Source organism: Emys orbicularis, chromosome 2, assembly GCF_028017835.1.
Source record: "Emys orbicularis isolate rEmyOrb1 chromosome 2, rEmyOrb1.hap1, whole genome shotgun sequence".
NCBI classification, from domain to species: Eukaryota; Metazoa; Chordata; order Testudines; family Emydidae; genus Emys; species Emys orbicularis.
In genome coordinates, this window is record NC_088684.1 from 74,462,111 (window position 1) to 74,488,764 (window position 26,654).

The window sequence follows — 26,654 nt, forward strand, 5'->3', positions numbered from 1 at the left end:
TCTAGAGCAGGGGTTCTCAGACTTTTGTACTGGTGACCCCTTTCACATACCAAGCCTCTGAGTGCGACCCCCCCCCCCCATATTAAAAACACTTGTTTATATATTTAACACCATTATAAATGCTGGACAAAGCGGGGTTTGGGGTGGAGGCTGACAGCTTGCAACCCCCCATGTAATAACCTCGCGACCCCCTGAGGGGTCCTGACCCCCAGTTTGAAAACACCTGTTCTAGAGCATGGTCAGTTGTCAGAAACTGGAACACAAATCTGAGTTTTACTAATAATTGTGGTTTTGAATTACAGCTGGCTTACACTTGTTCAGCATGCATGCTGCTCAGTTTGGCACCTTCCTTCTGGATAACTATATCTCACTCTTTGAAGTACTGTCCAAGTGGTGTGGCCATACAAATGCAGAGCTGAAGAAAGGCGGTCATTCAGCCCTAGATTCGTTCCTTAGACAGGTACTGCTAACTTACATAAGAACTCAAAGACTTTATCAAGGAGTTAGATTTCTCAAAACACTAGTAGAGTGTGGGGCTGTTCATATATATATATTCATGCACAATGGTCCTACATAAATAATAATGATCTCTTATCTGATAAGGTGGTATAGATTTTCTTAAGGTTGTCTTTTACTTTAATTTCACTTTGGTTATTTTCTAGTTTCTGGAAATCCATAATTGATTGTTTGTGTAAATCTGCAGATTTCTCTAATGGTGGCTAAAGATGCAGAAATGCACAAGAGCAAGCTGCAGTTCTTCATGGAGAAGTTCTATGATATCATCAGAAAAATGGATTCGAGCAATAAGGAGTTGTCCATTGCTATTCGTGGATATGGGCTTTTTGCTGCGGTATGGCAAGGTTACTTTGACAAAACAGTGTATTGGATGGGTTTTATGTTACAATTAGGAAGCCATTCATCTTACATGTTTGTTTTGATTGGCAGAGTCTGTTATGCAGGGAATGCCTCCCCCCAACCCCAGTTGTTTCTGAGTTGAGTTTTATAAAATAAATCAACAGTATAGTCAGACTGCATTTTGACTTAAAGTAATCACGAAAGGCTCAGTGAACTCCCACTGAATTCACTTGGAAGTCTTGCAGGATCGGGCTCTAGAGCATTATAGTTTTTCTCCTTAATACGTGACTTTAGAAATTAGAAACACCCTTTCCACTGTCAGAATTTTGGCCACATTAATTCAATTTAGGCTTATCTTGTTCTGCTTGGATACAAAATCTACAGCCTTGGCAACTATTAAAAGTTGGAGTTGTTGCATCTGTGGGCTGAAAATAAAACCTTTTTGCCACTATATAATTGTCCTTTTTCCTTCCTCTCTCTTAACTGGAAGTGTTGGACAGGGTTTACTCTGGAGTCTCAACAGTGCTTCTCCTGATTGGCCAGTGGGGTTGCTATGAGTAACATGTTGCTACCATCTTCCCCTGTGGAGCTAAGAGCTACTGAAATTCTTAGCTCCTCAGGTTGGGTTGGAAAAGTATTGTAACTGAAAGCTCAAGATCAGATTATTAATACAGTTGCAATAAATTATAAAGCAAGGTCACTTTGTTTACTAGCACTTAACTGTTGAACAACATGAAAAAATTATTCAAATGTATTATCAGGTTCCTGTAAAATTTCAAAAAATAGTTTTTATCTGAACCCAGCTGTTTTTTTTTTTTTGTTTTTTTTTTGTTTTTTTTTTAGTGCAGCATTCTTGTTTGTTAATACTAATTATTGAAGTGATACATTACTTTCTCTCATTAAAGCCTTGTAAAGCTATAAATTCTAAGGATGTTGACTTCATGTACGTTGAGCTCCTTCAGCGCTGTAAGCAAATGTATCTCACTGAGGCGGAGACAGCAGATGAACATGTGTATCAGCTACCCAGTTTCCTTCAGTCCATTGCAAGTGTTATATTCCACATAGATACAGTAAGTGGAATATTTAAAACATCAGTCAGTTATTTTGTACCTTTAGAGCATAAGGATGCATTGAACTACAATAGATACTATGGCAATTGGTGCATTATAGGACAAGCCCAGTAATCAGGAGTGAAATTAAAAAAAAAAAAGTCTCTGGATTAGGTTACTTGTGTTGAAATGGCAGGCATGGTGATGTCTGTTGTAAAGGGACATAATCAACTTAATAGCCACACTTCTACATTTCTTTTAAAACTAAGGTTAACACACAGACTAGGTAAACACACAGACTAGGTAAAACAATAAATAACCTTTATTGTTTAACTAAGGTTATTTTGTCTGGGGTTTTTTTCAGTTTGTTTTTGTGCACAAAACAGCACTTTATATACAGTCAATTTCACCTTTTCCCCTATATACCCAATCACTTTCATGTTTCAATCCGTCTTTCACACAACAATGGAAAGAGAAATGTTTCTCCAGTAGTACAGCACAGCTTTGTATCAGCTGTGTTTGTATCAGCCTACTGTCTTTATCTGCTCCCAGTTTGATAAGTCTGATACTTAAAGTGCCACACTGAGAAGGGTAAGTGAGTCTACATGGACTCCTTTGTGTTTCTGGAGTGTGTGTTTTGAATGAGGGCTTCCTGATCATTGGCCATAGGTTGGGAGTAAGATGAGCTGTACTTGAATGCCCTGGTTTCAGATGCATAAAAACTGATTAGGCTTCTGGTTTGTGGTTGCTTTTGTGTGAATGAAGCTCTCATAATAATAAGAAATTAGTATGATTGTTTCTGCTAACACTTGCTTTCACTCAGAAACTGCCTTTCTGTTCCCTGGGACATAATGTGGCCCCAGGAAGCTTTCACTAACTCCTGTCTATCTGTCTGTCTCGATGTTTTAAACTCTGTCCACATAGAGTGGCTCGCTAAGTCTTTCTTTTACCAGTAGATAAAAGATAGTAGATAATTTTGTAGCGTTTCTCTCCTTTTACCTTTTGTTGGGAATTGCCTCTTATTTGGGAAGATTTGCATAATTTCCTGAGTGTTAGTGAAGTTATAATCATTGCTTTTACGGGACACTTTTCCCCCTCTGCTCTTATTTTGTCTAGATTCCTGAAGTGTACACTCCAGTTCTTGAGCGTCTAATTGTGGTGCAGATAGATAGTTTTCCACAGTACAGTGTAAAAATGCAGTCGGCCTGTTGCAAATCCATAGTAAAGGTTTTCCTAGCCCTGGCAGGAAAGGGACCAGTTCTCTGGAGTTTCATCAGCACGGTGGGTGAGTATGTGTTACGGACTCCTGATTTTTCCATCTACAATGATAAACCAGTTGTAAGATAAGTTTGTGGAGTATTTATCTGAGATAGTCTCAATGATAATGGCCATTTTGGGAGTAACCTGAGGACTCCCACTCTCCAGGCCAGGAGAGGGTTTGGGGTGCTGATTACATTACACTTGAACATCCTCTACCAGCTCACTCCACAAATGAGTAGCAACCTTGTATGAGAACTTGACGATGATGTACACAAAAGGTTAAATGAAACAATAGTCCCTTAAAAATACAGAGGTAGCTGTTACTGCTCTTGGTCAGATGCATTGGGTTGAGAGGGACTCTACCAACAAAAATAAAAAGTCCCTGTTTCCCATTTGCAAAATTCTTAAACTTTATATTAAAAAAAAAAATTTAAAACATGTGTACACCTGTTTAGGCCTGGGAGCACTCTTGTGGTTGATGCTATTGTAGACTCTACCAGAAATACATGATGATGAGCTCTTTGCTTTATGGAACATATTAATGGTATAAAATAAAGTTCTAAATTTGTGATGTTGTTGAGATACAATCCTCTGAACAGAACAGTGTCTCACAATGCTTATAAAGTTTCCAAGATTTCCCAGCATCCCCTAATTTTATATTAATTGCAAGTCTTTTTTCTTATTACATTGGGGTTTATTAATTTTCTGTTTAGTAACTGATCCCGTGATGTATTGTGTACCCACAGTATCATACTCTAACACAAGTCCTGACTCCATGCTCAGTGAAGTCCATTGGGAGTTTTCTCATTTACTGCAATGGGCATTAGATCAAGTACTCAATTCTGAGTACAACCAGCATCAGACCTGGAGAAGGGGTGAGGCAGTGCTGACAAAATGTGATGTGGAGGCAGTACAAAAATTTTTTCCTGTGGGAGATCCTGAAATTAGAGTCCACATCTGGCTGTGCTTGCCAATTGATAAACTTCCTCTCCCCTCTATTTTTAAAACCCAAATTCTATCAGAATGCCAGAAATAAAAAGTTATGCACAGCTTTCTTTTAGTGAATCATTTGGATGATATGCCTTTGAAATTTGTTCAGATAATTTTTTTCTTTCAGTGCATCAGGGGTTAGTCAGAGTCTGCTCCAAGCCGATTACCTTCTCAAGGGTAAGTTAATTATTGAGACTCTTCACTGGAAGTGTTTTTGATTTAAACAATGCAAAAGGCAGAGACTACTGTATATAGTTATCAGATCTGTAAAGTAGGAATAACCTTTTGGGAATCAGCTGATAGTTCTTTGGCCATCTATGATGTTTGTTACAAAAAAGATGCAAAGAAACTGGTAGCTTTAAAAACAAATAAACGATCTTATATGATAGTTTTGCATACTACTTAATGAATGAAAAGCCCTGTAAGCTGTTTATGTCCATTCCAATCAGGTTTGTGCGCGTGCACGATAGCTGGAGGAGTTTTCCCATAGCAGTCTCTGTTGGGTCGGCCTGGGCGCCCCCTGGAGTTGCGTCTTCATGGCGCTCAATAGAGAGCCCTGCTGACCCGCCACCCCCTCAGTTCCTTCTTACCACCAGTGATGGTTAGCTGGAACATCCCATAGCCCTGGTTTAGCAAGTGTCTTCATCTCTGTTTTTGTATATAGTTCTCGCCCCCTAGGATATGAGGCGCTGGCTGGCACCGCCATAGCCCCTGCGCTCGAAGACAATCGGATGTTGCAGAAGTTGCTGCGCCGGGTTGCCCAGGGTCTGGGCATCAAGGCAGAGGAGGTAGTAGAGGACTCTGATCCCATGGTGGATATCCTTGCGCCCTCTGGACCTTCCTGTATTGCCCTACTGCTCATAAAAACTATTGTGGACACCATCAAAACCCTGTGACAGAACATAGCCTCATTGCCACCCACTGCCAAGCACAATGAACGGCAATATTTTGTGCCCTCTATGGGTTATGAACATCTTTATTCCCACCCGCAACCTGATTCTCTTGTTGTGGATGCTGCTAATCAGCACTGCTAATCAAGACCCCTCCCCCAAAAACAGGGAGGCTAAAAAACTCGACCTTTTTGGGAGGAAGGTCTATTCCATGGGTGGATTGCAGCTCCGTGTTTCCAACCAACAGGCCATTGTCAGCCGGTACTCTTTTAATACCTCTACGGCAATGGAAAAATTTGCAGAGCTGCTCCCCCTAGACTCCCGTACCGAGTTTTTGGCCTTGTTTGAGGAGGGCAAGCTAATCTCCCGAGCTTCCTTCCAGCCTCCACTGGACAGTGCTGATGCAGCCACGAGAGTCATGGCTACAGGGGTGACCATGAGAAGGGGCTCCAAGTCTCTGGTCTCCCATCCGAGGTCCAGCAGACCATACAGGACCTCCCCTTTGAGGGTGTGACTCTGTTTTCAGAGAAGACAGATAAAAGGCTACACAGCCTAAAAGACTTGAGCCACCCTCAAATCCTTGGGCCTACACACTCCTGCCACCCAGCAGAAGCATTTCAGGCCTCAACCTCCTCTGCGGTTCTACCAATAGAACTGACAGGACAGCTCCCGGAGGAGGAATAGGAACAGCAGAAAAAGTCCTCATCCATCCTCAGGCTAGGGCTCTGGGCCAACCCAAACCACCTTCCGGCCCCAAACAGGTCTTTTGAAGGCGCGGTCAAGTACGGCGCACCAGAACAAAAACTGGATCTATCCCGCCTTATCTTTTTCCTCCCGACTGTCCCCTTTCTACTGTGCATGGTCCCGTATCACTTCCGACTGCTGGGTGCTCCACATGGTAGAGAGGGGATATTCCATCCAATTCCATGCCCTCCTCCCTTCCACCCCCCCTTCCCCATCCTTCTTCAGGACCCCTCTCACAAGCAACTCCTTATACAGGAGGTGCACTCACTCCTTTCGCCATAGGCAGTGGAAGAGGTTCCTCAGGAGCAGAAGAGCAAGGGTTTCAGTTCTCGGTATTTCCTAATACCGAAAGCCAAGGGCGGGCTCAGGCCCATACTAGACCTGCGAGAACTCAACAAATTCATGAAGAAGCTCAAGTTCCGCATGGTCTCTTTGGCCTCTGTCATTCCTTTATTGGATCCAGGAGACTGGTATGCCGCCCTCGACTTGAGGGACCCATACTTTCACATAGCAATAACTCTGTCCCACAGAAAATACCTCAGGTTTGTGGTGAACAGCACCCACTACCAGTTCACAGTCCTCCCGTTTGGCCTTTCAGCGCCGCCTCATGTTTTTGTGACATGCATGGCAGTCGTGGCTGCGTTCCTGCGCAGACGGTAGGTACAGGTGTTCCCGTACCTCGACGACTGGCTCATCAAGGTCTGCTCCAGGTCTCAAGTGGAGGCACAAGTCAACTTCGTAAGCGCGACGTTCGATGAACTGGGCCTTTTTCTGAACGAGGGAAAACCAGCGCTGTCCCCGGTTCAGAGGGTAGAGTTTATAGGGGCAGTACTGGACTCGATACAAGCCAGGGCATACCTCCTGGAAGCAAGGTTTCGGTCCCTCGGCGACATCATACGAGGTCTCAGGCAGTTCCCCACCACCACAGCAAGGAATTGCCTGAAATTCCTGGGACACATGGTGGCTTGTACCTACGTAGTACAGCATGCCAGACTCAGACTTCAACTTCTTCAATTGTGGCTAGCGTTAGTGTGTCGGCCAGTCCGGGACAGCTTGGACAGGATCATAACCCTGCCTTGCCCGGTACTTGACTCGCCCACAGATAGTATGTGCAGGGGTCCCCTTCACCAGCCCTCAGCCGTCCCTCTTGCTAGTGATGGATGCGTCAGTCTTGGGCTGGGGAGCACATTTGGGAGAACTCAGAACACAAGGCCTCTGGTCTCAGGCAGAACTCGCTCTCCACACCCATGTCAGAGAGCTGGGAGCGGTGCGCTGGCGTGCCAGACTTTCCAAGCCTACTTGATAGGGAGGTGTGTATCAGTTATGACAGACAACACCACGGCGATGTTCTATATCAACAAACGGGGGTGCACGTTCCTCTCCCCTGTGCCAGGAAGCCCTCATGTTGTGGGATTTCTGTAACGAGCACTTGATACATCTGTATGCATCGTATCTCTCCAGAGTACAGAATGAGTTGGCGAACTATCTCAGCAGGTCATTACGCGGCCACGAGTGGTCTCTTCACCCGGACGGGGGTGGGGCTTTCCCCAGATAGACCTGTTCGCCACACGACGCAACAGGAAGTGCTAGCAGTTTTTCTCCTTCCTGAATTACAGTCCGGGTTCCATCACAGATGTGAGCCTCCGCATTGGAGGAGGAAATCTCCTATACGCGTTTCCGCCCATTCCGCTTGTTCACAAGGTACTCCTCAAGATTCGGAGGGAACGAACTTCAGTGATATTGATCGCTCCAGCCTGGCCCTGCCAGCGCTGGTACACATCACTCCTGGAAATGTCCGTGGAAGCTTCAGTCATCTTGCTGCTCTTCCCGGACTTACTAATTCAGGATCACGGCTGTCTTCAACACCTGAACGTCAAGTCGCTGCACCTCATGGCGTGGAAGCTCCATGGCTGAACCCGATGGAGCTTTCTTGCTCAAACCCAGTTAGACAAGTCCTCCTTGGCAGTAGGAAGCCTTCCACCAGGGCTACCTACCTTGCCAAGTGGAATCTGGTCGGCACAGCACCGTTCGTCCCTGACATTTGCCTCCGTGCCACTTACATTGGACTATCTCCTCCATCTCAAGCAGCAGGGGCTGTCCATGTCGTCAGTAAGGGTTCATTTGGCCGCCATCTCTGCCTTTCACCCAGGAGCAGAGCGCTGCTCGGTCTTTGCTAACCCTACGGTTAGTAGCTTCCTTTAAGGTTTCGACATACTATACCCGCAGGTCCCAGCTTGAGACCTCAATCTGGTCCTTTCCAGACTCACGGGTCCACCCTTTGAACCTTTGATGACATGCTCCTTGCTCGCTCTCTCTCTCTCTCTCTCTCTCTCTCATATAAAGTAGCGTTTCTGGTAGCGATAACCTGAGCCAGAAGGGTGTCTGCGCTCAAGACCCCTGACATCAGAGCCCCCTGTCATAACTATAAAGGGAAGGGTAACAGCTCTCCTGTGTACAGTACTATAAAATCCCTCCTGGCCAGAGACTCCAAAATCCTTTTACCTGTAAAGGGTTAAGAAGCTCGGGTAACCTGGCTGATACCTGACCCAAAGGACCAATAAGGGGACAAGATACTTTCAAATCTTGGGGGGGAAAGGCTTTTGTTTTGTGCTCTTTGTTTAGGGGGTTGTTCGCTCTTGGGACTGAGAGGGACCAGACATCAATCCAGGTTCTCCCCATCTTTCTAAACAAGTCTCTCATATTTCAAACTTGTAAGTAAAAAGCCAGGCAAGGCGTCTTAGTTTTACTTTGTTTTCTCAACTTGTAAATGTACCTTTTACTAGAGTGTTTATCTTTGTTTGCTGTACTTTGAACCTAAGACAGGGGGGGGTCCTCTGAGCTCTTTAAGTTTGATTACCCTGTAAAGTTATTTTCCATACTGATTTTACAGAGATGATTTTTACCTTTTTCTTTAATTAAAAGCCTTCTTTTTAAGAACCTGATTGATTTCTCCTTGTTTTAAGATCCAAGGGGGTTTGGATCTGTATTCACCAGGAGTTGGTGAAAGGAAGGAGGGGGGGAAGGGTCAAATTCTCCTTGTTTTAAGATCCAAGGGGGTTTGGATCTGTATTCACCAGGGAATTGGTGAGAAGTTTCTAAAAGCTTCCCAGGGAAGGGAATGGTGGCAGCGGACCAGAACTAAGCTGGTAGTTAAGCTTAAAAGTCCTCATGCAGGCCCCCACACTTGTACCCTAAAGTTCAAAGTGGGGATACAGCCTTGACACCCCCTTACACTGTGTTCTGTAAGGACAAAGTTCAGCTCAGACCCCACCCGGCTTTCCTCCCAAAGGTTGTCTCCCAGTTTCACATCAACCAGGACATCTTCCTCCCCGTATTCCATCCTAAGCCTCACTTGAGCGGCAGGGAGCAAAGGCTTCACTCATTGGATATCCGCAGAACGCTAGCCTTCTACATTGGGAGAATGAAGTCATTCTGAAAGTCGGTCCAGTTATTTGTGGCAATGGCGGACAGGGTGAAAGGTCTTCCTGTCCCCTCTTAGCGAATATCGTCATGGATCACGTCTTGCATCCGTGAGTGCTACAACCTGGCGAAGGGCTCTGGCCTCTTCAACGGCATTCCTGGCGCAGGTTCTCACCCAGGAAATCTGCAAAGCAGCAACATGGTCCGCCATACATACTTTCACCACGCATTATGTGATCACCCAGCATGCCAGAGATGATGTGGCCTTTGAAAGAGCCATGCTTCAATCAGTGGATGACTCTGACCCCACCTCCTGAACTTGGCCTTGTGAGTCACCTGATTGGAATGGACATGAACAAGCACTCGAAGAAGAAAAAACGGTTACTCATCTTCTCATAACTGTTGTTCTTTGAGATGTGTTGTACATGTCCATTCCAATACCCACCCTCCTACCCTTTTGTCAGGGTAGCTGTCAAGAAGGAACTTAGAGGGTGGTACGTCGGCAGGGCTCTATATTAAGCGCCATGAAGGCGTGACTCCAGAGGGCACCCAGGCTGACCCGATGGGAGGCTGCTATAGGAAAAATTTTCTGGCTACCATGCACATGCGCACACACACACACCTGATTGGAATGGACATGGACAACACATCTCAAAGAACAACAGTTATGAGAAGGTGAGTAACTGGTTTTTTTTTTTTCCATATGATAGCACTTCAAAAGATAGCAAGAAAGGGTGCCCTGCACCTCTTAAACTCTTCGTTTCAAACTAGATTGTAACTAATCTAAGCGATGGACTGAAGTTTCACTGATTGGTCATGTTAAACATCATAGAAACTCCAAAGGATAAATCTAACTGAGCATGTAACAGGGCCAGCCACTTTTCAGGCACTCCTTTGTGACTTGGGTGGCTCTATAGCCCCCTGCCTCAGTTTCCCCTTCTGCTACGTCACCATTAAAGTCCACGCAATCCAAATATTCAATGCATTCCCCTTCTGGAGTCCAATTTATTAAAACCTGCACAGTATGTTGCAAAACCAAACTCAAACCACAGAGAGCTTGTCTATACGAACGTTTAGTTGGTGCCAAGCTGTTGTGTACTCACCTGCTGTGTACTAACTGTCTGCTCCTGTTTCAAAATGGGGTGTAGATTGAAGTGCTCTAGGGCACTTTTCGTGTGTGGCAGTAGGGTCTACACGGAGAGGTAGTCAGTGGAAGGCTAATGCAAGGTAGATTTACACCCAAGCTTGTGGCGAACTAAGTGTTTGTGTAGACAAGGCCAGAGTCTTTGCCCCAGTCCCAAGCTGGGCACAGGCCCTCCTCCCTAGAGTCTGTCTTCCCTTCAGAGTTCTAATACTCTCCTCTCTCCTTGTATCAGGAGCTCCCAGAGCTGGGTTGTAATCAAATAGAGCAGGGGTCGGAAACCTTTCAGAAGTGGTGGGCCGAGTCTTCATTTATTCACTCTAATTTAAGGTTTTGCTTGCCAGTAATACATTTTAACATTTTTAGAAGGTCTCTTTCTATAAGTCTACAATATATAGCTAAACTATTGTTGTATGTAAAGTAAATAAGGTTTTTAATACGTGTAAGAAGCTTCATTTAAAATTAAATTAAAATGCAGAGCCCCCTGGACCGGTGGCCAGGACCCGGGCAGTGTGAGTGCCACTGAAAATCAGCTCGGGTGCCGCCTTCGGCATGCGTGCCATAGGTTGCCTACCCCTGAAATAGAGCCTTTTTTACTGCCTGCAGCACTCTCCTACAGCTGCTCTCTCAGGCCAGCTGCAGCTTCCCAGGCTTCTGTCATGCCTGGCACTTCTAGTCTGGGTCTAGCTGGAGTGTTATGTTCCCACTTGAGCTCCCTTCCCCAGGGACTACCCCCGGAGTCTATACTTTCCTTCCTTCTCCTTATCCTATCACTGACCTCATGATCTCACTCTTTGTTACCCACCTGGGGAGGTGAGCCGATCTTCTCACAGGTGAGGCTGAGGCTCCATTTCCTCTAAGAGGTGGGCCAGCCACCCTGTGATAGAACACTTGCCTTGTGAAGGAATTTTAAAATGTAACAGTTAATCTCTTACACTGCATTGAATCAGAATCTCTCTAAACTAACAGATTACCTGAAGAAAAAATGAAATGGAGGTCCAGCACATACACTGGAGAATTTTATAAGCTGCTAGTTGTACTCTGCTATCTCCAGCATGGTAAAACCAGGAAGTTGTCTGTTTCAGTCTTCTGATCTAAAAGTGACTTCCAGTTACTTATGTTAGCCTCTATTGAGACGACTTCTCTTTCTAAGGGAAATATGCAGCCGAGTCTATTGTAGGTAGTTTCACATGCAATGTATTGTACAGTTATTTAAAAATATTAACATATTGATCTATTGCACTGCCCTGTAGGAGATTTTTGGCAAAGAAGTTTCTAAATTGGAAGAGTCCACAACAGCTGGAGAGGTCAGAACTGGGAAATGGAAAGTACCTACGTATAAGGACTATCTGGATCTTTTTAGAAGCCTATTGAACTGTGACACAATGAAGGTAAAAACCCACTTAACGCTGAGACCCAACAAGAAAAATTTTGATTTTTTTTTGTTACATTTATTCAATTAATCCAAGATTATTGTTTGAGTAAAGTTTATTGCTCTTGAAAGCAAGTAACTAACATCGCTGGCTAACACCTGGCCTCGTACAGCCATATATTGTGCAGGTTGCCTTGCTTGGTTCTGCCAAAGAATCCTAATCCTGTTCTGTTCTTATCCCTGCTATGCCAACCCTAGATTTCTTCCAGGCAGGCAGCCAATCATGCTGCAGTATAGTGATTTAATGATATGGACTCTGAATGTGGGCTGAGGGTGCGACGGTCATATTAAATTAACAAAGATGAATTTGGCTTCCTGGGGTGAAAGGCTTCTGTACTAACCCACTGCACCACAATCCCCCAAAACTTTACAAGTTTAAAAATAAAGGAGAATATAAATTTCAGAAGAGCTCTTACCATTGTTTTGAAGTTTATCCCTTTTTCTCCCACAAAGGAGTCCGTTTTGGCAGATGAAACCTTTCTGATTGCAAATTCACCGCTGCTTTCTCTGAACCGTTTGTTGTATGATGAACTTATAAAATCGATATTGAAGATTATTGAGAAGTTGGACTTGACAGTTCAGAAACTGAATGTTAGTGAACAGGTGAGGCCTGATATTTTGCAACAATTATTGTGATGAAAACCCCAAATCACAGTCTTTTTTGCCTTTCTTTTCATACAGTGTAGCCCATGAAGTCTCCTTGAGTTAAAATTCATAATAGTCAAAATGTATTAAATTTTATTTCTGGAAGCTATTTCCAAACTGCCATGATGGTTGTCTTCAAGACAGACAAAATTCCCTCCTTGGCATCCTGTGATCTCATTATTTTTGTTTTTCTTAGTGAGTGAGTATTTTCAGTTATTACAAATCCAATGAATTACGTATGTCTGTTTTTAAAAAGACAGATTAACATGTAGCAAACTAGTGGGCATACTCTTTTTCCTGCCTTGTGGCTGACTGATAACAGTGGGTAAGTGTTGTCCCAATCTGTAATGCCCTCTCTGTTGAAGCACATAAATATTTTTTTTTCTCTCCCTTCCTTCCCTCCCCCCCCCCCTCCCCCAGGATGAAAATGAAGCTGGCAGTGCTTTGGTTGTTCCTACTTCTGATCCAGCTTCAAACCTTCAGCCAACTAAGCCTAAAGATTTTATAGCATTCGTTAACCTAGTAGAATTCTGCAGGTACTGCATGTTCTATAATTTGGGAATTATGGAGTAGGTGCTGGGATAGAAATGTGAACTATTAGTATTGAGTGTGATCATTTCCTGGTTTCTAGCCATATTTGAAGTCTGTTTAAAATGCACAATGTCCAGAACACTAGTTGGAAGCCAGTAAGCACATTTTGAACATTTAGGTTGTGGGTGAAAATATTAGTACACTGAAACTGTATAGAAGATTTGCAGCAAACTCCAGGATACATGATGCCCTTAAAATTGAGTGAGGAATTAACTGTGTGACTGCTGCACTTTAGTGCTTTGTCATCCATATATTCTAAGTGCTTAGCTTCCGATTCTTAAACGTCAGAAACTTACAATTCAATATTAGAGGTTTTTGTCACTATTCTAGTACTCATAAGATGCTTGATACGTTAGTCATTCACCTTCATTTTATTCTCAGCCATGCTTGCCTAAAATACCTGCAGCATGTGTTAAAAATAGCATCTATAATTACACTAGTTATTGTAGAATATAATAATTGAGGACTTTCAGCTCTCATGCTTTAGGTCATAAGATCTCCTTTAAAATATACTACACTATTTTACTGTGAAGTCCCCAAACTCTACAATAGCGTTTTTGTAACCTGTAAGTGTTTAGGATCATTATTGTGGAAATATTGTAGTATATTCTTTATAAGGGTGATCACTGGATGGGGTCAGGAAGAAATTCTCTTTGTGCCCTTTTTAATGTTGTGTAATTAGGGGCAGTCTCGGAATTTTACTCCTTCCTCTTTAGTATCCTGTAACTGATTTATTTTCAAGATTGATAGTTGGTCTGTTGCATTATGGCAGTTCTCATGTTTTTCACTTTCAAGCTGGTGTAAGAAAAACTCATGTCAGTTTATTTTGTTTGAATGTTCCCTGTGCATTTATTTTACAGAGAAATTCTGCCAGAGAAGCATGTTGAATTTTTTGAACCATGGATGTATTCCTTTGGTTATGAGCTTATTATACAGTCAACACGGTTACCTCTTATTAGTGGATTCTACAAATTGCTCTCTGTTGCAATGAAGATTGCCAAGAAAATAAAATATTTTGAGGTGAGTACTCTCACTTGGGGCATTTCATGTTGTATTTTAATGACTATGTAAGTTGAGGTATACTTGTGCACAACTGAAAATATTTATTAGTTATTGTTCCTTATTTTATTTAAAATTTTTCGGTGCAAATTATGCCTTTTTGCAAAAAAAAACCTATTGGAAAGCTGAAATTAGCCTGAAAACTCAGCTTTTTAAAATATATCATCCATACGGGATTCCTTTCTGCTGGATCTTCGCTTCTTAGTGTGAGATTAATAGAACTCACCTAGCACTTAAGGGTGTTTGACGTTTAAGGTGACTGGTCAGATTCTCAGCTGATGTAAATTGGCATAGATCCATTGGCTTCAAGGGAAGGAGGCTGATTTATACAAGCTAGGAAAATGATCCAATAAATTCAGAGAAGCAGAATTACCAAGTAAATAAGTTTCTCTTTCATTCTCTGAGTTTGTATCCTGTTGTGGGAGGAAGATTCATGTGCAAGGAAGCTTGTGGGCAAAGGAGGTCCTTAGAGCTGTGAGGGAGGGAAAATCACAGATCTTGAACCACCTACATAGAGAAGCTGTCCTTCTGCACTGCATGCCTTCTCCCACCAAAAATGGGAGCATGGTTCATACAAAGAGCCTGGCTGTGTCTGCCTCGCCAAGAGCTGTAGAAGGGAAGGACCAGTTTTTCACAAAAGTTCAAACTAAGAAGGTCGCCATTGATTTCCACAGAAATTGTGTAGACATTTATGCAGGTTAGCGTGAGGGGATTATGCTATGGTGAGCTGCCTTCTTTTCCTACCCCACTCCCTTTCTAGCCACACCTTTATAAACCTGAAGAGCCATATATGCACACTATTCATGGAGAGAATCTTGCTTGTGTTTTCTTTGGCCAGGGGTGATGGGCGGGGAGAGGAAGTGATGCTGCTGCTTAAACTCCTACATCCATATGCATATTGATCACTTCGGCTAGTATTTGCATATATTTAGTAGCCTCTGTACCATCAAAGCAGAGAGGATGACTTTGTCTTCAGTCTTTTTTGGTAGTATGTAATGGTGACTTTTGCTGAGAAAAGAGAATAAACGTACATTTTAAGCTTTCACTTTAGCAGATCTGTTAGTATTCCGGCAATAACATATTCTTACCCTGCAGCTTTTTGTTTTGAGCCTAACTTGTGGAACAAGTCTTGATGTCTGTCAGAACACGTACCTTTTGTGTTTTTTTGTTTTTTTTTATTTATTATTCATAGCAATGATGATAGTTTCTGTTTGGCAGGGTGTAAGTCCAAAGAGTTACCAAAAATGCCCTGATGACCCTGAGAAGACCTCTTGCTTTGCACTATTTGCAAAATTTGGAAAAGAGGTAAACCATTTTCCTTGTTAGGCTTTTATTACTATATCAATATAAACAGTGTTATTTCCAGTACAGCATTTTTAACAGTAGTATCTTTTTGACTTTTGTTTCCATAATAACACAGCATTATCCCAGCATTTTGGGTTATAAGAGATACTTACTTTAAATAAATATGACCATCAGCAGGTGTCTTTCCCTGCCTGCTTGCAAGCACAGTCCAAATACTCTGTAGTCCAAACTTGCTGCCTTTCTGAGGTTTGGTTTCATTAACGTAGAAACAAACAATAAGATCAAATTCAGTTCAAGCCTTCTCCTGACTTGGCTGCTCAGTCGACACCCTAAATCTCTTATATTTGAGTGGAGAAATAAACCACCTGCCTGAGTAAGTCACCAAAAACACCTTTAGAGTCAGGTAGGATCAACACCTGCTCCCAGGCTGGTATGTTTCAGACCGAACAAGGTCATTCCAGTAAGTTGAAGTAATTGTGTCAGATAACCCAATAGTGCAGTATAAAATTGTACAATATGATTTCTTTCTTTAAGTAAAGTTCCAAAATGACTAGAAGTGATTCTGACTTGGGAGAAAGACATTTACATCCCTTACTCAACTTAAAAAATGTAAAGTTGATTTATTAAACAAATATAACTATTATCATGCCTTTTAGGGCTGGTCTACACTAACCCCCCCACTTCGGACTAAGGTACGCAAATTCAGCTACGTTAATAACGTAGCTGAATTCGAAGTACCTTAGTCCGAAGTTACCGCGGTCCAGACGCGGCAGGAAGGCTCCCCCGTCGATGCTGCGTACTCCGCTCGCCGAGCTGGAGTACCAGCGTCGAAGGCGAGCACTTCCGGGATCGATCCGGGGCACTTCCGGGATCGATCCGGGATCGATTTATCGCGTCTTAACCAGACGCGATAAATCGAACTCAGAAAATCGATTGCTTACATCCGGACCCGGATGTAAGTGAAGACGTACCCTTAGTCCATCCCCCATAGTAAATTATTAGTGCCAAGAATGAACTTCAGGGAAGGAAATACTGCTTAGTATAAAATAAATATCAACACACATCTTCCATTGTTAAATGAAAATAATTAATTCAAGGGGAACAATTGTCATTTCTCTTTTTAAACATGAATGGCAAATTCTGCCATACTGCAGTGGAATTATCTCAACAAATCAAAGTACAAGGATGTTGTGCAGTTCCTGATCTACAACTGTACAGTTACTTCTCAGTTGTGCATTATATATTGTATGATAATGAGTTACTCTCTGTGTGGCATTCAGATCCTATACTTGGATTTATTGTTTGAGTTTATAGAATGGACCTGTCACAAACTATATTTAAAAATGCTTATTATAAAACAAATGTAAGTTGACATAATGTCAGTTAAAACATACTCTGGTGTTCAAAATTTGAGACTCAGTCCACCACCTGGGAGAAAACTATGTGAATACATAGACTTTGTGGTATGTTTATGTATACAGTAAGTTAGGCTTTGTCGGACCAATGGAGGAAGCAAATTCCATAGTTTAAAATATAATCTTTGGTCCTAGCGTTTTGTTTAGGAGACAAGTTTAACAATATTAAGAGCAAGCACTGTCCTTGAACTTATCTCCTGACTACAATCAGTTTAAGTTAAGCAGCAGACAAATCATCCTATTACTGTTGATATGATATGCAGTCATAGTATTGATATGACTTTTTTGTAATATGGGATAAGAGTGAAGTATTTAAAAAGAAAACCACTTAAACGTGTGATGTCAGTACAGCCCCTCATTAGAACTAGATTCTTAATTTACTCTTTGAACTGAAATCATACCAAAACCATGAAACCTCACAAAACCCTCTCTTCCAGTGGGGTTTAAAGGTTTTGGTTGATTCTATAGTACCTAAAATACCAACTCTTAAGTACGACTTTTACTCTCAAGATATTTTCTGAGCTGCTATTAATTTCTGTTATCCTACCCTTTATGTTCTAATCAGTAAACAAGATTCCTGTGTTCTGTGAATTATATAGCAACATATAGTGATACAGCCAACACTTTCAAGATCCTTTAAAGTTTTGTTTACCAACTAAACAAGTGATCTGCTCAATTATTATTGTTTGTTACATTTCTGAATTTTTAGGTAACAGCAAAAATGAAACAGTACAAAGACGAGTTGTTAGCATCATGTCTGACCTTTGTACTCTCCTTACCACATGACATCATCATGCTTGATATCAAAGCATACATTCCTGCATTGCAGGTGGGTCAGTCTGATGTACAGTTAACATTCTTTGTTGGCTTTTGTTTTTAAAATCACTCTTGCAACATTTTGTAATTGTATATGATTTTTTTTTTTTTGTACGGATAGATAAGAAATCTTTCACTTTTGCATCACCATTGATAAAAGGGTCAATGAGCCGACTTTTTGTGAGAGCTGGTGAATTTGTATGGCTACAATGTGATGTTTGCAGCTCCACTTGAAGGTCCTGATCATGCAAAGGCGTTCCAATGTTGTAATGTAGTAAAATAAATGTTTGGTACATTAGCATGTCAGCTGTTAGGGAACTAAAGATATAAAAGGAAATTATAATTTATTGTGTTATAATTTACTCATAAAGCTATCTTTTCTTTAAATCTTAGTATTTCCCAAAATATTTAATAGCTTTGTTGGTTTAATACGTAGAATGCATTTAAGCTGGGCCTCAGCTATACCCCAATGGCTGATGAGGGGCTGGATGCCCTGGAAGACTGGTCAGCTCACATTCCCAAACATATAATGCAGCCTTACTACAAGGATGTCCTGCCTCTCTTTGATGGCTATTTGAAAACCACTGGATCGGCAGGTATGTAGTAGAAAACATTGATAGTGTAGAAATAAAGAGTTGGGGACATTTGCAAGCTTTAATATATTCAAGTATAACTAATTCAGTAGAGCCTGAGAGTGCAGATGTAGGATACTTGCAGCTTATTGTAGAAACTCTTGCATGTGGAATATTAAGAGATTCTTGTACAACCAAGAATTGTGCTTTTTTTTTTTTTTTTTTTTTTTTTAACTGAGAGATATTAGTGACTGCTGCAAGTAGAATCCCAACAATAGCAAGTGGTATCAATTTATATGTGCCATCCTTCAGATTGTTTTCAGCAGTAGCTAACAGGACAATAACTACTGTATTATCCCTAGTATATTGTGGTAAGTTTTGTGATGTTAGTGGGAGTTCTATGCACACGTGAGTGGGTCGTAACCCCAGTTATCTGGTCTTCAGTTCCAGCTATAATAATTGGCTTTTTCAGTGCTCGTAGCCCAAGTAAAAGGCCCATATTGGATGGTGATATTTTACCTCTACTGACACCCCAATTAGCTGTTGTGCAATAATAATTTCTGAAAAATTAGCAGGGCCTCTTCATGGCCAATCTTGTGCCACCCTGTAAATTGCTTGGTGGGGGTGGTGATTTCTGTTACAGAGAATGGCTATTGCCCTTCTCTCTGCACCTCACAAGTTCAAGCAAATCCTGTCTTCAGCTCACCCACGCTCTCAATGCTTGATGACAATAGTCCCATTGTCTCCTTTCTGGTGTTAAGTTTCCTTTGAGTCAGCTTAAGTTGTTTCCGTAACATGAAGAGTTTTTCCATGTCTGATATCTGAAAAGGAAATTTAATTTTTGCAAAATCACTTTTAAGAGAATAAATTCAGTAGGATTTGAGGGTGGGTGAGTACAGTATGTAGGCATTAATAAGCTGCTTCTTGTTGATCAGATGAATCCCAGAATAATTGGGAAGTGAGGAAGCTTTCTCGTGCAGCCCAGAAAGGATTTAACAAAGTTGTGATACAACGTCTGAAAAAAGCAAAGACCCTTTCATTGGTAAATCCTTCCCTTTCTCTATTGAAACTGACATTAACATTTCTGTTCTGCTCAGCTTTCAAAACCAAAGAGTATTATACCTTTTCAGAAGTAGATGTGAAAATACACTGTGTATATCTTAGAGTGCATCATTATTTGCTGGCAGTTACTGCATATAACCATGAATTCTCTCATTTTTCTTAGCGACATTTCATGTATTTTTTTTTCTTGTATATAATATGAGGCCTGACTGAAATATTGAATAAACTGATGTTTGTGAGATGCCTTCCAAAATCAGATGCTGCACATATAGACTTGTGAACAGGGCCCTGTGTAATTTAATTTGTGTAACTTAATGTATAAACTACCTGGAAGGAGACAGTTTTAAGCATGTACACAATAGCTAATCCTAGTTGTGTATGCAGTGTTGTAACCGTGTCAGTCCCAGGGTATTAGAGAGACAAGGTGTATGAGGTAATATGTTTTATTATTCTCTGTGTCGCTCAAAAGCTGGTCGCTCACCAACAAAAGTTGGTCCAATAAAAGATATTCCCTCATCCGCTTTGTCTTTCTATTTGTGCAGACTGTGTCAAATCCAGTAGTTTATGAACAAAGCCAGTTAGTTTATACATTAAATGAATTTACGTCATTGTTGGCTGTTGGGTACTCAGCACTTCTGAAAATCAAGCATATGCCTAAATATGGATTTAGGAGCCTAACTTTAAGCCCCTATTTTAAAAAAAATCTTTACCTTAAGTGTTTTGATTTTGTGAAATTCTGCACCCATCAATGTATTCTGTAGGCATGTGATATTCTTGTGCAAAATGGAGACACACGTGTCACAAAATTATTTTACCCTTTCTGCAGAAATTGCCACTGAAGTGTCACAAAATATGGTGACTGTTTTGATGCCTTCAGAATAAATCTAATAGGGAGAGGAACGGCATAGGGAGCCAGATAAAAATATATATAAAATGTTTTCCAGTGCTTCTCTGTGTCTCTTACTGAGTCAAGAATTCCCCTCCCCCCCCCCAACTGTTTTAACTTTGTGGACAGGAATCTTATAATTAAGACCCTAATCCTGTATCCACTTATATTTGTCAAGTTACACACATGCATGAGTAGCCCCACTGTCTTCACTTTTCTAATGATATCCTGAATTATCCAGGAAGATCATCTATCCTTGGAAGCTGTAAGAACTAGAGTGGTACGGCTTCTTGGATCTTTGGGAGGGCAGATCAATCGAAATTTACTTACAGGTGAGTGTCCAAAAATATTAAACACTTTTATGCTCTCTCTCATTTACAACTGACTTTAAGTGCAGGTTCATAAATGTTATCCTTTTATGAAATAAGGTGACCTTACCAAATAAAAACTATTTTAGTAGGCTGGTTCTATTTTGTTAAGCTTTCCAGTTCACAAGAACAAAGTAAAATCTACTCTGGAACAATAAGTGAGATGCAGTTCCCAGCTTGAGTAGACATACATGCATGATCTCTGCTCAAACTAGCATGCTAAAAATAGCAGTGTGATTGTGGCAGTACAGGTGGTGGCTTGGGCTAGCCACCCGAGTATGTATCTAGGACCTCAGTCAGGGCTGTATTTGGTGGCTAGCTCGAGCCACCATGGCCATGTTGGTATTTTTAATACATTAGCTTGAGCAGAGCTAGTGCATTTATGTCTATCTGAGCTGGGAATTACACCTCTCAGCTTGCAGTGTAGACATAAGAACGGCTGTACTGGGTCAGACCAAAGGTCCATCTAGCCCAGTATCCTGTCTACCGACAGTGGCCAATGCCAGGTGCCCTAGAGGGAGTGAACCTAACAGGTAATGATCAAGTGATCTCTCTCCTGCCATCCATCTCCACCCTCTGACAAACAGAGGCTAGGGACACCATTCCTTACCCATCCTGGCTAATAGCTATTAATGGACTTAACCTCCATGAATTTATCCAATTCTCTTTTAAACGCTGTTATAGTCCTAGCCTTCTCAACCTCCTCAGGCAAGGAGTTCCACAAGTTGACTGTGCGCTGTGTGAAATAGAACTTCCTTTTATTTGTTTTAAACCTGCTGCCCATTAATTTCATTTGGTGGCCCCTAGTTCTTGTATTATGGGAACAAGTAAATAACTTTTCCTTATCTACTTTCTCCACATCACTCATGATTTTATATACCTCTATCATATCCCCCCTTAGTCTCCTCTTTTCCAAGCTGAAAAGTCCTAGCCTCTTTAATCTCTCCTCATATGGGACCCGTTCCAAACCCCTAATCATTTTAGTTGCCCTTCTCTGAACCTTTTCTAATGCCAGTATATCTTTTTTGAGATGAGGAGACCACATCTGTATGCAGTATTCAAGATGTGGGCGTACCATCGATTTATATAAGGGCAATAAGATACTCTCCGTCTTATTCTCTATCCCCTTTTTAATGATTCCTAACATCCTGTTTGCTTTTTTGACCACCGCTGCACACTGCGTGGACGTCTTCAGCGAATTATCCACGATGACTCCAAGATCTTTTTCCTGATTTGTTGTAGCTAAATTAGCCCCCATCATATTGTATGTATAGTTGGGGTTATTTTTTCCAATGTGCATTACTTTACATTTATCCACATTAAATTTCATTTGCCATTTTGTCACCCAATCACTTAGTTTTGTGAGATCTTTTTGAAGTTCTTCACAGTCTGCTTTGGTCTTAATTATCTTGAGCAGTTTAGTATCATCTGCAAACTTTGCCACCTCACTTTTTACCCCTTTCTCCAGATCATTTATGAGTAAGTTGAATAGGATTGGTCCTAGGACTAACCCTTGGGGAACACCACTAGTTACCCCTCTCCATTCTGAGAATTTACCATTTATTCCTACCCTTTGTTCCCTGTCTTTTAACCAGTTCTCAATCTATGAAAGGACCTTCCCTTTTATCCCATGACAACTTGGTGAGGGACCTTGTCAAAGGCTTTCTGGAAATCTAAGTACACTATGTCCGCTGGATTCCCCCTTGTCCACATGTTTGTTGACCCCTTCAAAGAACTCTAATAGATTAGTAAGACACGATTTCCCTTTACAGAAACCATGTTGACTTTTGCCCAACAATTTGTTCTTCTATGTGTCTGACAATTTTATTCTTTACTATTGTTTCAACTAATTTGCCCGGTACTGACGTTAGACTTACTGGTCTGTAATTGCCAGGATCACCTCTAGAGCCCTTTTTAAATATTGGCGTTACATTAGCTATCTTCCAGTCATTGGGTACAGAAGCCGATTTAAAGGACAGGTTACAAACCATAGTTAATAGTTCTGCAACTTCACATTTGAGTTCTTTCAGAACTCTTGGGTGAATGCCATCTGGTCTCGGTGACTTGTTACTATTAAGTTTATCAATTAATTCCAAAACCTCCTCTAATGACACTTCAATCTGTGACAGTTCCTGAGATTTGTCACCTACAAAAGCCGGCTCAGGTTTGGGACTCTCCCTAACATCCTCAGCCGTGAAGACTGAAGCAAAGAATCCATTTAGTTTCTCCGCAATGACTTTATCATCTTTAAGCGCTCCTTTTGTATCTCGATCATCCAGAGGCCCCACTGGTTGTTTAGGAGGCCTCCTGCTTCTGATGTACTTAAAAAACATTTTGTTATTACCTTTTGAGTTTTTGGCTAGCCGTTCTTCAAACTCCTCTTTGGCTTTTCTTATTACATTTTTACACTTAATTTGGCAGTGTTTATGCTCCTTTCTATTTACCTCACTAGGATTTGACTTCCACTTTTTAAAAGATGCCTTTTTATCTCTCACTGCTTCTTTTACATGGTTGTTAAGCCACGGTGGCTCTTTTTTAGTTCTTTTACTGTGTTTTTTAATTTGGGGTATACATTTAAGTTGGGCCTCTATTATGGTGTCTTTGAAAAGCGTCCATGCACTTTAGTCACTGTACCTTTTAATTTCTGTTTAACTAACCCCCTCATTTTTGCATAGTTCCCCTTTTTGAAATTAAATGCCACAGCGTTGGGCTGTTGAGATGTTCTTCCCACCACAGGGATGTTAAATGTTGTTATATTATGGTCACTATTTCCAAGCGGTCCTGTTATAGTTACCTCTTGGACCAGCTCCTGCGCTCCACTCAGGACTAAATCGAGAGTTGCCTCTCCCCTTATGGGTTCCCATACCAGCTCCTCCAAGAAGCAGTCATTTAAAGTATCAAGAAATTTTGTCTCTGCATTTCGCCCTGAGGTGACATGTTCCCAGTCAATATGGGGATAATTGAAATCCCCCACTATTATTGAGTTCTTAATTTTGGTAGCCTCTCTAATTTCCCTTAGCATTTCATTGTCACTATCACTGTCCTGGTCAGGTGGTCAATAATAGATCCCTAATGTTATATTCTTATTAGAGCATGAAATGTCTATCCATAGAGATTCTATGGAACATGTGGATTCACTTAAGATTTTTACTTCATTTGATTCTACATTTTCTTTCACATATAGTGCAACTCTCTTCCCCCCCCCCGACCTGTTCTGTCCTTCCAATATATATTGTACCCCGGAATGATTGTGTCCCATTGATTGTCCTCAGTCCACCAGGTTTCTGTGATGCCTATTATATCAATATCCTCCTTCATCATGAGGCACTCTAGTTCACCCATCTTATCATTTAGACTTCTAGCATTTGCGTACAAGCACTTTAAAAACTTGTCACTGTTTATTTGTCTGCCCTTTTCTGATGTGTCCGATTCTTTTTTTATGTGAATGTTTCTTGTCTGATCTGGCCCTTACATTATCCTCTTCCATCCTTTCCTCTTGACTAAAACCTAGAGACATACCCAAAAAGGTCACTTAGCTCCCAATCATGCAAAGCCTTACACATATACTTCACTTTATACATGGGATTGGTCCTTTTGATGACTATTAATTGAAAACTGTGAAACTGACTGTACAAAGTGAAGTCAGACTCAGTTTTTGCCGCCTCCCATTTACCCCTTCCACTCCCCAGATTAACTATCATTTTCTCTTTTAGTTGTAGACATTTTAGGGTCATATCTTGTAACTGGATCCACATGTTTAGACTCTATACTCGCACTGAGTCTGTTTGAAATTTAGTGAGTTTCTGTGCATTTCCAAGGGTCTGCCTGTCTGGATCCATTTGTAGAATCCCACCTCTAAGTGTTGCTTGTAACAGTAGCAGACCAAAAAAATCCATATTGGACTTTTGAGAGAAGTGTTCTGAAACAAGCATGCTCCAATATGTTCCAAATTTATAAACTACTCTGAAATTACCTCTGTTGGAGTTGGATAGTAATGCTGTCTTGTGAAAAGTTGACAGCAATTACTCTTTCTCCAAGTGACAGTGGAGCTGTTTTTCTTTGAAAGTGAGACCACCACTATTCTGACAAGTACCTTGATTAGCTAGGTATTGTGATGCACCCCTTGTTTGAAGTTGGAGGGGTTAGTCAAACAACTCTATCAAAGTGCCTGAAAATCTCAGTTCTTTATGACTTGTGTTTGATTTTATTATCTGGTTAATTGCATAGCATAAAGATTATTTTTGTTTTGCTTTCTTCCTATTATACTAGCTGCTTCTGCAGAAGAGATGATGAAGAAATTTGTGTCCTGGGACACTGAGAAGCACCTGAGCTTTGCTGTACCCTTTGCAGACATGAAGCCAGTCATCTACCTGGATTTGTTCTTGCCTCGTGTGACTGAATTAGCTCTATCTGCTAGCGACAGGCAGACTAAAGTATTGCCATTTTTGTGTTTGTTTTCATTATTAAATAATTGTCAGCTAATGCTTGTAAAAGATCTACTTCCTTTGTGAAGACACTTCTGTGTTTGACTAAATCCTAGACTGTAACATGGATCCTTGATGCAGCTCTATAATCGTGTTGCTCTCCACGCTACAATCTAAGAAGTTATAGAACATAGATCCTTTGAACTGTACTGTACAGCCATGTGCTTCCATGGTTAAACTTGTAGTGAAAATGAGGGTTTAAGATGGCTTTCTTTTGTGTTATCTGGCCTCCTTCCCTGGCATAGTATGCAAGCTTGTATTTTCCCTCTTTCTTGGCCCCGATGCAGGAAAGGAATTAAGGACATGCTTAAGTTCTTTGCTGGGTTGGGATCATGTTTTTCAAAGAAAGACGAGGCCAGTAGGAATCCAGCAATGCATGGCTATAAGTGGTTTTCAGTAATGTGTTTTCTCCAGGTCATAAATTCCAAGGCCAGAAGGGACCGTTGTGATAATTTTAGCCTGGCCTCCTGTATAACACACAGGCCGTAGAACTTCCCCAAAATAATTCTTAGAACGTATCTTTTACAAAAACATCCAAAAAACCCCAATTGTGCACAATGAAATGGGAGGCAATAACTTGCTATTAAAAACTGGATTAGTATCTGAATTACTTTGTGAGTACAGTATTGAAGTACTTCTTAGTGCAATATTTGTTGCTAGTATGAGGATGCAGTATGGATCAAAACCAGTTCATTAGCATTTATTAGTGACAATAATTTCCCCTGCCCCCATTCCTTGCTTGTGGAAGTAACTGGTACATAACAAAAAAGGCTGATCAAACCTTTATTGCAGGTTGCAGCATGTGAGCTCTTGCATAGCATAGTTATGTACATGTTGGGGAAAGCATCTCAAATGCCAGATGGACCTCCAGGTTCCCCACCCATGTATCAGCTGTATAAACGAATGTTTCCTGTACTGCTTCGGCTTGCCTGCGATGTAGACCAGGTAAATACATTTATTTGTTTGTGCCTCCTACTGAAGCTCACACTTTGTACTGTTATATCTTAGAAAATTCCTTTTTAGCTTAGTTAAAAGCATCTAAACTTTGGAATACATTTATTACATGATATAAAATATTATGGCACATGCTGCTTTATTTATTTATTTATTTATTTATTTAATAGATACTTTTGTTTACTGAGATCCTTGTTCCCCAAGCTTCCAAAGTGGAAGACAGAAGCCTCCTAGAAAAGTCCAGTGATGGACTGCAATACAGATTAATTCACAGGAGTATAATTAAAGGAACAGTCTTCTCTGATTCAAGAGTTTTTTCCAAAGTATGAGTTCTTGATTTCTATAGCAAAATAAGTTAATTTTGGGAGAGGTGAATTAATCATTCCAAATACAGAGTTAATGTACAGCTGCCATGCTCCAAAGAAAAAATATGAGGCACAATTTGTGATATTTGGTATCTGGCGGTGGTGATATACATAATTCTGTATGCTTCTATAACATCTTCCAGCCAAAGATCTCAAAGCATATTAACCCTCACATCCTTTGTAGGAAGGTATTATCATCCTCATTTTTACAGATGGGGAAGCTGAGTCACACAGAGATTAAAATAACTGAACATATAAGGTTTTTCAGATTCTGAAATGTTTCATCCTATAAAGGAATTATGTCTTCAGACCCACCAGCTGAGTTTCTCTTCCAGTGCACCAAAATAAAAA

The 26,654-nt window shown here is 41.2% G+C and overlaps 1 protein-coding gene across 1 annotated transcript in view; it reads left to right on the forward strand.

The window, feature by feature from the left end:
* PRKDC (protein kinase, DNA-activated, catalytic subunit) overlaps positions 1-26,654 on the forward strand; it is a 147,699-nt gene that overhangs the window by 14,678 nt on the left and 106,367 nt on the right. Inside the window, exons 10-25 of the mRNA XM_065397886.1 lie at positions 303-460; positions 704-850; positions 1,761-1,925; positions 3,021-3,189; positions 4,282-4,331; positions 11,603-11,740; positions 12,235-12,384; positions 12,847-12,962; positions 13,878-14,037; positions 15,295-15,381; positions 17,506-17,625; positions 18,049-18,208; positions 19,120-19,226; positions 20,374-20,464; positions 24,770-24,933; positions 25,777-25,929. Coding sequence (XP_065253958.1) covers positions 303-460; positions 704-850; positions 1,761-1,925; positions 3,021-3,189; positions 4,282-4,331; positions 11,603-11,740; positions 12,235-12,384; positions 12,847-12,962; positions 13,878-14,037; positions 15,295-15,381; positions 17,506-17,625; positions 18,049-18,208; positions 19,120-19,226; positions 20,374-20,464; positions 24,770-24,933; positions 25,777-25,929 — 2,135 coding nt within the window. The remainder of the gene's footprint in view (positions 1-302; positions 461-703; positions 851-1,760; positions 1,926-3,020; positions 3,190-4,281; positions 4,332-11,602; positions 11,741-12,234; positions 12,385-12,846; positions 12,963-13,877; positions 14,038-15,294; positions 15,382-17,505; positions 17,626-18,048; positions 18,209-19,119; positions 19,227-20,373; positions 20,465-24,769; positions 24,934-25,776; positions 25,930-26,654) is intronic.